This window comes from Canis aureus, chromosome 15 (genome assembly GCF_053574225.1).
Source record: "Canis aureus isolate CA01 chromosome 15, VMU_Caureus_v.1.0, whole genome shotgun sequence".
Classification (NCBI taxonomy): Eukaryota; Metazoa; Chordata; class Mammalia; order Carnivora; family Canidae; genus Canis; species Canis aureus.
In genome coordinates this window covers 59,826,046-59,843,205 of record NC_135625.1, presented here as the reverse complement: position 1 = coordinate 59,843,205, position 17,160 = coordinate 59,826,046, and the positions used below count along the sequence as shown (strand labels likewise).

The following is a 17,160-nucleotide window of genomic DNA, read 5'->3' as shown; positions in this document are numbered from 1 at the left end:
ATTTATATATATGTATACACACACACACACACACACACACACACAGAGGCAGAGACACAGGCAGAGGGAGAAGCAGGTTCCATGCACGGAGCCAGATGTGGGACTTGATCCTGGGACCCCAGGATTACACCCTGAGCCAAAGGCAGACGCTGAAACCTCTGAGCCACCCAGGCATCCCATAAGCATCACATTCTACTTTAATGCCTATCTAATAGTAAAACTCTTCCCTTTCCCTGCTGTCTTTATAGAGAGATTTTCTGGGTTGGGAGATTTTAAAACAAATTCTGTTTCCCCAACAAGTTGAAAGAGGGCCCAAGAGGGCAGCAGACTCTACTTGCAAGTCCCGTGTCTTAAGGCCTTTAATTTTCCGAGAGGCTGTCAGGATCTTAACATTCATCTATTTGGGTGGGTGGAGTGGAGGGCAGAATGGTGAATGATGGTGGCAGATTACTGGCCCGGCCTGCATGGGCCACGTCATTTAATTAACTTAAACAAAAATGTAAAGCATAACCAGGTGTTATGCTATATGTTGGCAAATTAAACTCCAATAAAAAAAATATCTAGGGATCCCTGGTGGGTGGCGCAGCGGTTTGGCGCCTGCCTTTGGCCCAGGGCGCGATCCTGGAGACCCAGGATTGATTCCCACGTCGGGCTCCCGGTGCATGGAGCCTGCTTCTCCCTCTGCCTATGTCTCTGCCTCTCTCTCTCTCTGTCTCTCTCTCTGTGTGACTATCATTAAAAAAAAAAAAATCTATTACTTTTATGGAGGTATGTAATACAAAACACACAACAAAAAAAGCAGTAGAAATAAATATATTCTTTGGGGAAGCAGCATGTTACTTTTTACAAGAAAGCAGAGGGCAGCCCTGGTGGCTTAGCCGTTTAGCGCTGCCTTCAGCCCAGCGCTGGAGACCCGGGATCGAGTCCCACGTCGGGCTCCCTGCGTGGAGCCTGCTTCTCCCTCTGCCTGTCTCTCTCTCTGTGTCTTAAATAAATTAAAAAAAAAAAAATAAAAGGTGGGTTATCTGTTTAAAAAAAAGAAAGAGCAGAATTAAGCTTTTCTGAAAAAAAGATGACCTGTACAGCACTTCTCAAATTGTATTTTCTCTCTCTCTCACTGCCTTTTTCCAGCTTACACCCCTGGCTATCGCCTCCTCCTCCAGCCCAGCAGCCGGGTTCACCGAGGCCTCGCCCCTCCCTCTCCCTCCCACCTTCGTCTCCCTCCACCGCCCCGTGCCGCCCCCTGCGGCCCGCAGGTGAGGCCGCGGTCGGACTACAACTCCCAGCATGCTCCGGGGACGGGCGGGTCACGTGAGCGTCCGGAAACCGTGGCCGCGGAGCCGCGGGTGAGGTGGCGGCGCGGGCGAGGGGCTGCGGGCAGCGGAGCCGAGCGGGCCGGACGGTGGGCTGCAGCGAGGCGATTGCGGCGGGTCCCGGGTGCGCGAGCCGCGGCGCGCGGGGTGCGGCCGACAGGGGGCCGGAGCCGGGCTGGGGGCGACGTGTGGGGGCGCCGCCCGCGAGCGCGGTCGGGGGGGCGGGGGGCTCCCCGGGGACGGGAGGGCGGCGCGGGGACGCGGCGGGGGCGGCGGGCGGGCGGGCGCTCGCTCCCCTCCGGCCGGGCTCCCTCCCGCCGCGCGGGGCCGGGTGTGCGGGGCCGGGTGTGCGGGGCCGGGCGGGGCCGGCGGGGCCGGCGGGGACCGCGGGCCCTGGGGCGGGCGTGGGGGGCGGGGGTCGGGGCCGGGCCGCGAGGGCTCCTGCCCGGGAGTGGGAAGGACGGCCTTTGGGAAAGATGCTCTGAGGCCGGAGAGGGAGAGGCGTCGTGATGGAGTAAGTGGGGTTGTGTTCTGGCAACGTATTCGTCACTCCCTCGGTATTCTTTTCTTTCTTTTTTTTTTTTTTTAAGATTTCATTTATTCATGAAAGACAGAGAGAGAGAGAGAGAGAGAGAGAGAGAGAGGCAGAGACGCAGGCAGAGGGAGAAGCAGGCTCCCTGCGGGCCGCTCGATGCGGGACTTGATCCCCGGTCTCCAGGATCACGCCCTGGGGCAAAGGCAGGCGCCCACCCGCTGGGCCACCCGGGCATCCCTCCTTCCCTCCCTCGGTATTCTTATTTGCCGAATGTCCTCCCGCTGCTCACTCTCCCTTTTGGCGGGGGGTGGGGTGGGGTGGGGTTGGTGGGGTGGGTGGGGGTAATGGGAATGTGTCCACAGGGGTTTTGGTGTTTCCTGAAACGTAAGATTGTAGGTGATCTCATAGTAATTTATTACCGAGTGTTTTTATAGGGAGAAGAGTATGTTCCTGGAGTGAGCGAAAACTGAATCAGGACTGCCAGCTTTCTTCAGTGTCTCGCTGCTGATTTATTTCTTTGCCATTGTTAGGTGTTTACTGTGTGCCAGGCTCTGTACTCGAACGCTCAAAAATGATCTCATTTAATTCTTTTTTTTTTTTTTTTGTAAAGATTTTATTTATTCATTCATGACAGACACACACACACAGAGAGAGAGAGAGAGAGAGAGAGAGAGACAGAGACACAGGCAGAAGGAGAAGCAGGCTTCATGCAGGGAGCCGGATGGGGAACTCCATCCCGGGACTCTAGGATCACGACCTGGGCTGAAGGCAGATGCTAAACCGTTAAGCCACCCAGGGATCCCCTCATTTAATTCTTAAATGAGAGAATCGAGGCTCAGAGACTTTAAGCTGAGAGTCTGTGGTTCCAACTCGAACTTTAATGCCTTTTTGTGGCCCACATTTGGTTTCACATAACATCATTTTTCTGTTAATCTTTGTTTTTTTGAATTTTATTTATTGGGGTGCTTGGGTGGCTCAGTTGGTGAAGCATCTGCCTTTGGCTCAGGATGTGATCTCAGAGGCTTGGGAACAAGCCCCACGTCGGGCTCTCTGCTTGGCCAAGAGCATGCTTCTCCTTCTCCTTCTGTCTACTACTCTGAGAGATAATAAAATCTTAAAAAGAAACACAGATTTTATTTATTTATTTGAGAGAGAGAGAGCGTGCACACACAAGCAGAGGGAAGGGTAATGAGAGGGGGAGCAGCAGACTCTGCTGAGCAGGGAACCAGACTGGGAGAGGGGAGAGGGAACTTGATCCCACGACCCCAAAATCATGACCTGAGCCACAGGCAGATGCTTAACTGATTGAGCCACCCAGATGCTCCTCTTCCGTTAATCTTTGATTTCCATGTGAAAATTACCCTGAAACAGTACTTTTGTAAAATTAAAGTCAGTGCAATGTCTTGTTTTTCTCTAGCTGTCAGGATTAAGTGTATCATTGAATGTTCTGTTTTGTTCCTCTTCATCCCTGATAAAATGAAATGTCACGGCAATGACCATTAACTGGAGTATAAGCCTTTTGTTTAGGAGAAGGAAAGTTTTTTTTTTTTTTTTTAGATTTCATTCATTCGTGAAAGACACACACAGAGAGAGGCAGAGACACAAGCAGAGGGAGAAGCAGGCTCCACGCAGGGAGCCTGATGTGGGACCTGATCCTGGGACTCCAGGATCACATCTGGAGCTGAAGGCAGGCACTCAACTACTGAGCCATGCAGGCGTCCCAAGATTTTTTTTTTTTTTAAATACAATCTACCCCATAATTGTGGGGCTCAAACCTGACCCCAGTTTCAGGAGTCACATGCTACTGAACCAGCCAGGTGCCCTGAGAAGGAAAGATTTGTACTGTGAAAACTCCTTGTCTTTGGAATATGTTTAAAATAGGTAGGAAGAATGTAATTTAAGAGCCCTGGAATAAGATAAGAAAATTTTACAGGTAAGTGCTAGATACAATTTAAAAAGAGAAAAATTATAGAAGACGAGTTTTGAGTAAAAGGGTTTTATGTAGTACAGGTAAATGGCTTCAAATGAGATAATATGGGATGAAAAGGAGATTTGTGTGTCAAGCATTGAAGTGCTAAATTACAACATACACAATACTGTCAAAATAGCTCAACTCAACTATGTATTTAAAAAATTTTTTTAAAAGATTTTATTTATTTATTCATGAGAGACACAGAGAGAGAGGCAGAGACACGGTCAGAGGGAGAAGCAGGCTCGATGCAGGGAGCCCGATGTGGGACTCGATCCCAGGACTCCAGGATCAGGACCTGGGCCGAAGGCAGGCACTAAACCACTGAGCCACTCAGGTGTCCCTATTTTTAAATTTTCTTTTTTTGAAGATTTTATTTATTTATTCATGAGAGACGGAGAGAGAGAGGCAGAGACACAGGCAGAGGGGGAAGCAGGCTCCATGCAGGGAGCCTGGTGTGGGACTCAATCCTGGGACTCTGGGATCATGCCCTGGGCCAAAGGCAGGCACTAAACTGCTGAGCCATCCAGGGATCCCCTATTATTTTTTATTTATTTATTTTAATTTTTTAAATTTTTAAAATTTATTTATGATAGTCACAGAGAGAGAGAGAGGCAGAGACAGGCAGAGGGAGAAGCAGGCTCCATGCACCGGGAGTCTGATGTGGGGTTCGATCCCGGGTCTCCAGGATCGCGCCCTGGGCCAAAGGCAGGCGCTAAACCGCTGCACCACCCAGGGATCTCTATTTTTTATTTTTTTAAAAAAATTTTTATTTATTTGTCAGAGAGAGAGAGAGAGGGAGAGACAGCACAAGCAAGGGGAGTGGCAGGCAGAGGCAGAGGGAGAAGTAGTTTCCCTGCCATGCAAGGAGCAGGATGTGAGGCTGGTTTATGGACCAGGGTCATGACCTGAGCCAAAGGCAGATGCTTAACCTACTGAACCACGCAGGCATCCCTCAGCTATGCATTTAATACTCTTACAGCCACGTTTTTATGTTTCAGTACACATAATCTTTTTACTTTGCAAATGTAAAAACTGAAATCTGAAGAGTAAACTCATTCATTGCTCATCTAATATCCTACTTTTTGGGTCTTTGCATTTGCTGTTCCACTGCTTGAAATGCTTTTCTCCTGTTCTTTGCAAAAGACTTGCTCTTTCCTTTTCTTGGCTCATCCCCAAGTCATCTCCCTCAGTGCATGCCCTGAGGGCCCTACCTACAATGGTTGGGGAAGTCACTCAGTTACCTCTCTCATCTCTGTTTCTTCCCTTGAGAGCACTGCTCCCAATCAAATTATCTGGTTTAACTGTTTACATGTGTATTGTTCTTCTGTAAGCTCCCCAAAAGCAGTGGACTCCTCTGTCTTAAGCCCAAAACGATCTTTGGCACCTAGCAGAGCATTTATTTATTTTTAAAAGATTTTATTTATTTATGAGAGACACACAGAGAGAGAGAGGCAGAGACACAGGCAGAGGGAGAAGCAGGCTCTATGCAGGGAGCCTGACGTGGGACTCGATCCCGGGTCTCCAGGGTCAGGCCCTGGGCTGAAGGCGGAGCTAAACCACTGAGCCACCCGGGCTGCTCCTAGGAGAGTATTTAGAACCATCAATAAAGGGTGGCCCAGCTGGCTCAGCAGTTTAGCGCTGCCTTCAGCCCAGGGCGGGATCCTGGAGACTGAGGATCGAGTCCCGTCAGGCTTCCTGCATGGAGCCTGCTTCTCCCTCTGCCTGTGTCTCTGCCTCTGTGTGTGTGTGTGTCTATCATGAATAAATAAATAAATCTTTAAAAAAAAAAAAAAACCATCAATAAAGATTTTGCCAATGAATGAATTCTTTGACCATAACCAACACCAAATCCTTCCAAAGTACCAGGCACTGTGTTAGGTAATTGCCCTAAATTATTGCATTTAGTTCTCACATCTCATACATGAGAAAACAGATTTTATAAAATAATATCTCTTAACAGATGAAGCGAGCATTTAGACCCAGACCTGACCCTAGTCACTATGCCATACTCTATAAGAAAAAAGGTTAAAATATCCCAAGTTGGGTAAAACATAGTAATTAGAAAGCTTAAAGGTATAAATCCCCTTAAGCTTAAAGGTATAAATCCAGGGGATTTTTTTTTTTTTAATCCAGGGGATTTGGGGGGAAAAAATTCATACCTTGTTAATAATACACTATTACCACATTTGGTTTCACATAACATCATTTTTCTGTTAATCTTTTTTTTTTTTTTTATTTTTTTTATTTATTGGGGCGTTTGGGTGGCTCAGTTGGTGAAGCATCTGCCTTTGGCTCAGGATGTGATCTCAGAGGCTTGGGAACAAGCCCCACGTCGGGCTCTCTGCTTGGCCAAGATCATGCTTCTCCTCCTTCATCCCTAACTTCTTTTTGGTGACCACAACTGTCAACTCCACTGCTCTTCACCCTTTATTCTTCTTGTTTTACTACAGAGGGCCAGGGTATTCAGGCTTTGAAGGCCATGGCAAAGAGTTTTGTATTTATATCTGAGTCTTGGGAAGCCATCAGTGTATTATAAGCAGAGGAATGAGAGCTGATTTATGTTTTAAGATACATTTCTGGTTGATGTGTGGAGAAGGAGTTGGGGGCAGGGTAGATGAAGAAATGGTGAAAGCCTTCAAAAGGCCGTTGGGGTAGACGTGGTGGTAGTGGGGATGGAGAGAGGAGGATGGATTTGGGATATATTTTGGGGGGTAACTAGTAATGGGTTGGATGCGGAAGTTGAGAGAGAGAAAAGGAAAAGTGAGTAAGTCCTGGTTACCTTGGACAACTTGGAAGCATGGTGGTATTACTTCTAAGGTGGGGGATTCTGGGGAAGAAATAGATTTGGAGGGAGGAAATGAAGATCTTGCTTCAGATCCATGGAGGCATATCAAGTGGATGGTTGGTTGTACTGTTAGGAACTCTGGAAGGTCCATGTTAGAGCCATAGCTGTGGGGGTCATTGGTGGAAAGCCATCGTACTAGGTGAGGAAGAGAGAGAGAGATGCTGGAACTCTATTTTTTTTTTTAAAATATTTATTTATTTATTTATGACAGACATAGAGAGAGAGAGCGAGGCAGAGACACAGGAGGAGGGAGAAGCAGGCTCCATGCTGGGAGCCTGACGCGGGACTCCAGAATCGTGCCCTGGGCCAAAGGCAGGCGCTAAACTGCTGAGCCACCCAGGGATTCCCGATGCTGGAACTCTAAATAGAGAAGTGTGAAATTGTCTTAGAGGTTGAGGAAGCAAAATAATTGAGGAAGTGTAGACATGCTGGGCAGTGTTGCATGTCCTTTGAGGTTTGTGGTTTTGAATCTAAAAAGTGAAATCGTCCTGCTTGTGTGATTTTTCTCTGGCAAAACTCAACTGCTTGGGTGCAGGGAAGGAAGACAGAGACAAGCAAGAAAAAAGATCCCTAAGGGATTGGTTTGATTCTAAGTTGGTAAAGAAGGCAGTGAGGACAAGAGGAGGGTAATGGGTAACGGGAACGTGGCGAGGTGACTGAGTTGGGAGGCTTGCTGAGGTAAAAGGACTGTTGAGTGGGAAGTGGGAGAGCAAGCGGTTCTCTGGAGGGAAAGAATGTAGGGTCTTTGAAATTTTAGTCTGGGGTAGTGATGTTGGAGGCAAAGACTGGTGGTGAAGGGGGCAGGGGAAGGAGAGTTGAGCCACCTGGCTGTTGCGCTGGGACGGAAGCAGTGGCAGAAGGGAAGTGAGGCAAGGGGCTGTCTGCAGTGAGAGCGGAGTGCTGGGAGGTCAGGACGTGACCCTGCTCTGGGGCAGGAGGCACTCGAACCCCCCCCACTCCCACTGCTTGAGTTCAGAGAAGCTGGGGTCTTGTGAGGAGGAAGAGTTATCATGAGAAGAAAGATGACTCTCTCCTTGAAAGACCTCAGAGGATTCAGGGTCATCTGGGGACAGGCCAGAGTCTGAGGCAAAGAACCCTCCAAGGAGGGTGACCATCTGGAGTTTATTCACTGCATATCTAGATTTCCAGAGAGCAAGATAAGAAGGTTGGAGTGGGGTGGAGATGGAGTCAGATGACGTGGGCATGGGGGAGTGAGATGCTTTCCTCCCGTCCACTTCGTAGACTCCGTCTTCCCACAGCATTCCTAATACGAGGCAACCTGAAATCTTATGTTGTGGGGTTGGAATGGTTTCTGAATATCTATAGAAAGCAACGGTTTTGGAATGGTTGCTACTCCAAGGCATTGCTTTACAAAGGGGAGATTGCCTTCTATTTGGATGTGTTACAAGTGAAGCCAACTTTTTTTTTTTTTTTAATTTAAGATTTTATTTATTTATTCATGAGAGACACACACAGAGAGGCAGAGACACAGGCCGAGGGAGAAGCAGGCTCCCTGCAAGGAGCCCGACATGGGACTCGATCCCAGGACCCTGGCTGGGATCACGACCTGAGCCGAAGGCAGATGCTCAACCACAGAGCCACCCGGGTGCCCCGTGAAGCCATCTTTTTTGTAACATTGATCACACAATGTGGAATGTTCCATTCTAGAAAAATACGTCCTATGGGTGATCTTCTAGACTCAAAAAAGCTTCATTACAAATCAGATGAGCTAATGATTATCAACTTGTTTTCAAAAGTAGAACATGGCTCAGTGGTTCTGTATCCTTTTTGATGGCAAGGATCTTATTTTTAATAAGTTTATTTTAAAAAGCTAATTCTTGTTCTGATATAATAGCTGTATATTCAGTATCCATTGATTGAGAAAAGGCTAAATGGTAAGCTACTGTGAATTTAGAAATACTTAAGTGAATTTTTGTTTTATTAATTGTAATAGCATTTACAAACACTTGAAAAATGTTAGAGATTTGTTGTCTGTATTTAGAGCAGGAAAGAAAATGGCCTTCAGAAAGTAGGATGTGCTTGGTGGATTCAGACTTGGCGAAACTGTCAGTACTTCCCCAGGGTCGCCGAGCTCACAGATGATTAGAAATAGCTTCTGTGATGTAGGGAATATAGGTGCAAGATATTATTATTATTATTATTTACTGTAATTATGTAGGACCAGATGGTATGATAGTATTCATTTTAAGTGCCATTCTGCCAACAGCAGGTGAATATTTGAAACTATTTTCCTGGTATAGTTATTAAGCCCTTTCTCTCCTGTCATTGTAGCTAAGGAAAAAGTGGTTTATTTAGAAATGAAATCCAGATGGTCTCAAACAGCTCTAGTCATGTAAAGTTATTAATGTAACTGCACGGCCTTGAAAGACACAACCATTATTGCCAAAGCAATGTAATCCCAGTCTGTTGGAGCATACATTTTTGGAATTACTATTTTACCTGATAAATTACTTCACAGGTCGCAGCCTTCCCTGAAGTATTCAGTACAGTGTTTGGAGGTGCAAATGTGTTCAATTCATAGAACTACAGTTTACATAAAGCTTTGTTGTTCCACTGGGGTTTCATGTTTAATTTAGAGGATGGAGGTAAATTTAGCAGTGACACTAATAGCTCTCAGGTTTGTAACTTTCTGGAATTACAGACAGAAAGTTTGTTACATTTTTGTAAGTGGAATCTTAAAATCCTACTTGGCTCATTATTTTGTGACCATTTTCCAGGTAGAAAGATGAAATGAAATTAGCTACCTTCTACTGATGTGTGATTGATTAATTCTGGGCAGGTCAGTGGCTAAAATTAGTTTCTCAATACCTTACATACACTGTTTAGTCTCATAAGTCTCAGAAGAGATAGGCCGTTTCATAGATGACTGTCTGTGATTCATAAAGATTGACTTGTCCAAGGACTTACAGCCAGTAAATGAAACAGCTATAATGGTTATATAATTTTAACTACCTCAACTTTGTACCTTTTATCTGCAAGTTTCAGGAATGGTCTTTTGTCTGGTTCTGTCAGCATTTAAGGTTTGGCTACATCTACCAAGCTGTGGCTAGTGAAAACATGTGCATAGGGATGCCTGGGTGGCTCAGCAATTGAGCGTCTGCCTTTGGCTCAGGGCGTGGTCCCGGGATCTGGGATCGAGTTCCGCATCGGGCTCCTTACGGGAAGCCTGTTTCTCCCTCTGTCTGTGTCTCTGCCTCTCTCTCTGTCTCTCATGAATAAATAAATAACATCTTTTAAACAAAACAAAAAACATGAGTATAATAGCAGTTACAGTGAAAAGTCAGCAGTTACTGGCTGAGCGCAGTCTTGAAAGCAAAGCCCTGTGATTTGCTAATTTTAGTACTGGAAGTTCTTAAGTTTGTCTCCTACCTTGACTATTGTAGTGTATTGTAGCATACAGGTCATTTTGACAATTTATTTTTCCCTAATACAAGTTACAGGACTTTTCCAATGCTGTGGATATTTTACTTTTTTTTTTTTTTTTAAAGATTTTATTTATTTACTTGGTAGATGTAGCCAACCATCCCACATACAAACGGATAAGAAAATCTAATAGATGGCTTTTTTTTTTTAAAAGATTTTATTTATTTATTCATGAGAGACACAGAGAGGCAGAGACACAGGCAGAGGGAGAAACAGGCTCCATGCAGGGAGCCCGATGTGGGACTCGATTCTGGGTCTCCAGGATCACACCCTGGGCTGAAGGTGGCGCTAAACTGCTGAGCCACCGGGTCTGCCCAAGATGGCTTTCTATTAGGATGTAATCTTTTGTCAAGGATTTTTCTTTTTTTTTTTTTTCTTTTTATTTATTTTTGATAGTCACAGAGAGAGAGAGAGGCAGAGACATAGGCAGAGGGAGAAGCAGGCTCCATGCACCGGGAGCCTGATGTGGGATTTGATCCCCGGTCTCCAGGATTGCGCCTTGGGCCAAAGGCAGGCGCCAAACCGCTGCGCCACCCAGGGATCCCCAGGATTTTTCTTTTTAAGGACTTATTTATTTATTTATTTACTTTAAAAAAGATTAAAAAAAATTTTTTTTTTATTTTTATTTTATTTATTTATGATAGTCACAGAGAGAGAGAGAGGAGCAGAGATACAGGCAGAGGGAGAAGCAGGCTCCATGCACCGGGAGCCTGATGTGGGATTCGATCCCGGGTCTCCAGGATCGTGCCCTGGGCCAAAGGCAGGCGCCAAACCACTGCGCCACCCAGGGATCCCTAAAAAAGATTTTATTTATTTATTCTTGAGAGGCAGAGAGAGGCAGAGACACAGGCAGTGGGAGAAGCAGGCTCCATGCAGGGAGCCTGATGTGGGACTCGATCCCAGGACTCCAGGATCACGCCCTGAGCTACAGGCAGACACTCAACTGCTGAGCCACCTAGGTGTCCTGTTATTATTATTTTTATTTTTTTAAATTTTTAAATTTTTAAATTTTAAATTTTATTTTTTTAAAGATTTTATTTGTTTATTCATGAGAGAGAGAGAGAGAGAGACAGAGACACAGGCAGAGGGAGAAGCAGGCTCCATGCAAGGAGCCCGACGTGGGACTCGATCCTGGGACTCTAGGATCCCACTCTGGGCCGAAGGCGGCGCTAAACCGCTGAGCCACCTGGGCTGCCCTGTTGTTATTATTTTTAAGTATTTTATTTATTTATTTGAGAGAGAAATAAGGAGAAAGGGCATGAGCAAGGGAGAGATGGGGAAGTAGGCTCCCTGAGCCTCATGCAGGGCTTGATCCCAAGACTCCAGGATCATGACCTGAGCCAAAGGCAGATGCTTAACTGACTGAGCCACCCAGGTGCCCCTAAGGGCTTGTTATAAACATAATTATCAATCTAGTTTTCTGGTGTCTGCTAGCCGAGGTGATTTTTTTCAAGGCCTGATCATATGCTGACTGGTTCTAAGTCTAAAGCAGTTTTTGGATAGACTACTTATTTTAAGTAATGTTGGTAATGCATTTTGTCTTTGCAGAAAGAAGAAATGATGTAAATAATTCACTGTCCAAACTTTAAGGTCGGAGCTGAGAAGGAAGGTCAGGAAGACTATGGCCTGGCCAAATATTTTTCAAAGAGGAACTCTGTTCTCCCGGTTCAGTCATCATCATGTTGTTGTGTTCCTGCTTACCTTCTTCAGGTATGTTTGTTGCTCAAACTGTTCTCTTGTGTTTTTTGGTTTTGTCTGTGTGAGGGGGCTAGGCGTTGGCACGGCAAGTATTTAGTGCAGTGATTGGCATGGCTTGTGAAATAGGCTAGTTATTCTTTCTGTTGTGCTCTCTGGTACCTCTCAGTAGTTTTCGGGGCCATTTTGCCCAAGTTTGGCAATGTCTGGAGGCATTTTTGGTTGTCACCCTGGGGGAAGGAGTGCCACTTGCAGTGGGTACAGACTAGGGATGCACAGGCTAGCCTCCCACAATAGAGAATTTGGGAGGCCTAAAATGTCAGCAGGGCCATGATTGAGAAACCCTGGCTTGTATACAGTGTTTTATTTATTAAAACCAGGAGCTTGAGAACAAAGGGCATACATATTCAGGGAATGCCTTGTGCTTCCTTGAACAGTAAGGTATGAGACACTTGTGAGGATGGGACTCCTGGGTGGCTCAGTGGTTGAGCATCTGCCTTCGGCTCAGGTCATGATCTGGGGGTCTTGGGATCGAGTTCCAAATCGGCCTCCCCACAGGGAGCCTGCTTCTCCCACTGCCTCTGTTTCTGTCTCTCTCTCTGTGTCTCTCATGAATAAATAAATAAAATCTTTTTTTTTTTTTTTAAGATTTTATTTATTCATGAGAGACACACAGAGAGAGGCAGAGACAAAGGCAGAGACAAAGGGAGAAGCAGGCTCCACGCGGGGAGCCCGATGTGGGACTCGATCCCAGGAGCACGGGATCATGCCCTGGGCTGAAGGCAGATGCTCAACCTGCTGAGCCACCTAGGCGTCCCAATAAAATCTTTTAAAAAAATAAAAAAAGAGACAGTTGTGAGGAGTTCTAGTGACTCCTGTGAGATCCCAAGTGCTAGCTTGACTGAAGGATTATCCATGTTTATGATTCTATAGCCCTCAGTGGCTCTTACTTTAGAGGCCATAGATGCCACAAACCAGGCTGTTTGGTTTTAGGAGCCGTGTTACTTATAACCCTGTGACGCAACTATTTTGATGATTTCTTCTTTTTTTTTTTTTTTTTTTGATGATTTCTTCTAGGTAGATTTTGTTTACTATTAATCTTTATTGAAGGCACCGCAAGTGATGTGATTTGATTGTTTTAAGGCAGAAACTAGGAAATGGTTGGTTCTCTAAGGATGTAAGAGTTGATAGGTAATTTTGGATGCTGGCTTTAGGGATATCCATTCTTGATGCATGAAAGAAGGCATCAATAGGAAAAGACAGGACTCCAGAGAAAGCTACTTAATGGGTAATGCATTGATGGGCCAACCGTTGCTAAAGACTTAAAATTTTTTATAGAACTGCAGCCATGATTTAGAGTAGGTTGGGATCAGTCCTGTATCAGTCCTGTGCCTAAGTGGAGGGGTAAGTTATGAGTGGACACAGGGGCTCATGTTGAAGAAGACTGGTTAATTCTTTCTTTTGCTTGGCAGAGACTGTTTCAATTGATCTCATAAAGCAGTACTTTTTCTTTTTTTTTTTAAGAGGAGAATTCAAAAATTGAATAAAACACATGGGACTATACCCAGGATTTTATTGAATGCCATTTTCTTTGCTATTCATTCAGCCGTATTTCTTTTCTCTTTTGCAGTTATTCGTTGCTCCATGCATCAAGAAAAACTTTTAGCAATGTCAAAGTCAGTATCTCTAAGCAGTGGACCCCAAGTGCTTTTAACAAGTCAATTAACCTGCCTGTAGAGGTAAGCAGAGCAAAGTGCCAGGAAGGGAGCTGTGCCCACCCCCTAAATTCCTCTTAAGGTCTTCTATTTTGTTTCATTCATCTGCTTAGGACTCTGAGATGGCTGTTTCCTGTGGCATAAAACCCAAACTGTTCTGCTTGATTTCTTAGCTTGCCCCGACTCAGGCCTGTTTTACACTTCATCCAGCTTCTTTTTCACTGTTTTGAAGTGACACATTTCTGGGAAGGTGGTTTTTTGAGTTTCCCAGGTATCTGTACTCATTTCTGCCTTTGAGATTTTGCTCATTTTCTTTTGTATGCTCTTTTGCTTTCTTCCCACTCACGTAAATCTTGCTTTTCCCTTTGTGGCAAGATAAAATATCACTTTTTCTTATTTTTAAGTAATCTCTATATCCATCCTGGGGCTTAGACTCGCGACCCTGAGACCAAGAAGTGTGTGCTCTACTGACTGAGCCAGCCAGATGCCCCTAAAATACCACTTTTTCTGTCGAGTTTTTTCCCCACCTTCCACTGATTTTTTTTCCCCTTCTGAATGGTGTATACCATGTATTACATAGTTTAATGTCTCAGTGTTTACATAGTTGCCATTTGTTTAATTTGTTTGTATCCTGCTTAAGAGTCTAGAAGTCAGAGTGTGTATCCACTTTCTTGGTTTCATTATGGGTCAGGTGAATTCTTTGATGACAGCTTGGAATGGAGATACTGTTCTTTCCAATATGCTATGTTGGGGGCACCTGGGTAGCTCAGTGGTTGAGCATCTGCCTTTGGCTCAGGTCCTGAGATCAAGTCCACATAGGGCTCCCCACAGGGAGCCTGCTTCTCCCTCTGTCTGTGTCTCTGCCTCTCTCTGTATGTCTCTCGTGAATAAATAAATAAAATCTTAAAAAAAAAAAAGTCAATACACAAGTCCAGTCCACTCATTCTTTACCACACTCCTTGAGTTCTACTTATGTGGAATTATTCACACATATTAATATTCTTGGCATGTCTTATTTGTTTTTGTTTTTGTTTTCAAAGATTGTATTCATTTGAGACAGAGAGAGAGGACAAGCTGGGGGAGGGACAGAGGCAGAGGGAGAACAGACTCTGCTGAGTTGGCAACCCAACATGGAGCATGATCCCAGGATCCTAGGATCATGACCTGAGCCGAAGTCAGACCCTTAACCAACTGAGCCACCCAGGTGTCTCAGCATGTCTTATTTCTTAACATATTTTTCCTGTATTTGGATCAATTAAAAGCTCACAGAGATCTGACGGTTATAGGCATATCCCCTCAAAATGTAATTAAGTTATTCAGTCAAGTGCTTATTGGAGGTCTATCTTCATCAACAGTGTTTGAGGCAGTGAGGATACAAAAAAAAAAAAAAAAAAAAAAACCCTACAGAGACGATTAAAAGAAAAAAAGAGCCTGTCCTCATAGAACTGATGTTCTGTTGAAGATGCTCTTGTATAATTTTTCTTCCCCTCCCCCTATTTTTAAAGTTTATTTATTTATTTTTTTTTAGTAATCTCTACACCCAACGTAGAGCTCAAACTTACGACCCTGAGATCAAGAGTTGCATGCTCTCCTGACTGAGCCAGTTGGGCAGCTTTCTATACAATTTTTCTTGAATTTAAATTATCAGGAACTTTTAAAAGGAAGGATGTTAAGAATGGAAGGCTAGGTTTCACACTGAGTCTTGACTAGTGTTGTGTGCACAGTGAGACATCTTAAATGATCAAACCTTCAAGATGGAGTGGCCTTAAAAGGGATCAGGTGCTCTAATCTCTCAGCCAGAATGGAATTTTGTCACTATTGAAAGATGATCACTCAACTGGTTTAACACTTGGAGGAAGTTCTTTCTTGTATTGAGGGAAAAGTATTCTGCTGTTTAATTTCTATCTTGGGTTTTCTTCTGAGCCACGCATAGTAATTGATTCCTGCTGCATGACAGCCTGCTGAATATTCAAAGCAAACCTATCTCCCTAAGTTTCTCTCATTGAGGCCAAACATCCCAGGCTCCTTCAATTGTAGTGTAGTGACACTGTGCCCTAAATGTGGTACTGCAGGTACAGTCTGACTAGTATACAGAATAGTCGGATTTCTGTTAGGCACTGAGTTTCTGGTTGTATTACCTAAGGCTGCCTTTGTTTTTTAGGTAATTGAGTTGAGGGTTCCCAGGACCACCCCTAGGTTGAGATGATTCACTAAAAGGACTCACAGGACTCAGCTTATAGTCCTACTCACAGCTATGGTTTATTCCAGTGAAAGGATACAGAGTAAAATCAGCAAAGGGGAAAAAAAGCATACAGGCTGAGGTTTGGAGGAAGCCAGGTGCATTTCCAAGAGTGCTTTTTTGGTGGAGTCACACAGGATGGATGTAATTCTTCCAGCAACAAATTGTGACAACATGGGTGGAATCTTGTCTACCAGGGAAAGTTATTAGAGACTCAGTGCCCAGGGTTTTTATTGGGACTTGTTATGTAGGCACTGTGCCTGGCACATAAAAAAATTCCAGAGTCCCAGAAGGAAAGCAGGTTTAGCATAAACCACATTGTTTGTACAAATAGTTTAGGTACAGTGAACCACTCTTAGCAGGGAAGGGTGGGAACCCTCCCTAGATCCCGATTCCCAGATGCCAGCTAGGGGCCAACCTTACAAGTAGGCCTTATTAGGGAGAACAGTCTTGGGCCTGCTGTGTTAACTCTTTCCTGCCAGTAACTATGTCACATTAGTAGCTCTTAGGGGACTTGCATTCACTTTTCTGCTTAGATGTTTATTTACTCACTCTAACTGCTGCTAAAATAGGTTTCACATTTTGGTTTTTCAGAACCATGGATTAAGTAGTTTGGATGGATTGGTTATATAGAGGTCAAGTTGAGACTGATCCTGGAGATCTTTGTATTTCTGTCTCTGCCATCACCGACAGCAGTGCTGACCTTCTGTTCCTTTCCTTAGACTTTAAGGTCTGGGTTTCTTCCTGCCTGAAGCCTGCTGCTGGGAGTGGGGCCTCTAGGGCCATGTGTGCCTTTCAGTCTTCCTATGTTTCTCGGTCTGTAACTGTCAACCCTGGCCTCCCTTTGACACTTGCTTTCTTGTCCAAAGTGGGAAGAGTTCTTAGAACCGGAAGTTTGTGTAAAAGTTTCTGAAAGATACTTTGCTCATGTATTGTTAAACATTTCTTCCTTCCCTTTCCTTTCCTTTTCCTTTCCTTTCTTTTCTTTTCTTTTTTTTTCTTTTTTCATTTCATTTCATTTCATTTCATTTCATTTCATTTCATTTCATTTCATTTCATTTCATTTCAAAGTGTCCTGAACAACATCTCAAAAATTACTTACGATAGCTTTCTTTTTTATGCATAGATATCTTAGGTATCTTACGAAAAGAATTAAGCGCACCCAGTCTCTTTACCTTGAGAGTTTATTTTTTTTTTTTTTTATTTATTTTTTTTTATTTTTTAAAATTTTTTTTTTATTTATTTATGATAGTTACAGAGAGAGAGAGAGGCAGAGACACAGGCAGAGGGAGAAGCAGGCTCCATGCACCGGGAGCCCGATGTGGGATTCGATCCCGGGTCTCCAGGATCGCGCCCTGGGCCAAAGGCAGGCGCCAAACCGCTGCGCCACCCAGGGATCCCA

General features: G+C 44.6%; 1 protein-coding gene across 3 annotated transcripts in view; it reads left to right on the top strand.

The window, feature by feature from the left end:
- The first annotated feature begins 1,288 nt into the window (after nucleotides 1-1,288).
- SLC37A3 (solute carrier family 37 member 3) overlaps nucleotides 1,289-17,160 on the top strand; it is a 51,785-nt gene continuing 35,913 nt past the window's right edge. The window contains exons 1-3 of one of the 3 annotated variants that reach the window (XM_077850143.1): nucleotides 1,289-1,437; nucleotides 11,658-11,819; nucleotides 13,435-13,543. In XM_077850143.1, the coding sequence (XP_077706269.1) occupies nucleotides 11,731-11,819; nucleotides 13,435-13,543 (198 nt within the window). In that variant the 5' untranslated portion in view covers nucleotides 1,289-1,437; nucleotides 11,658-11,730. Of the gene's footprint in view, nucleotides 1,438-11,657; nucleotides 11,820-13,434; nucleotides 13,544-17,160 lie in introns of those variants that run through there. The other 2 variants (XM_077850144.1, XM_077850145.1) reach the window with 2 other exon arrangements.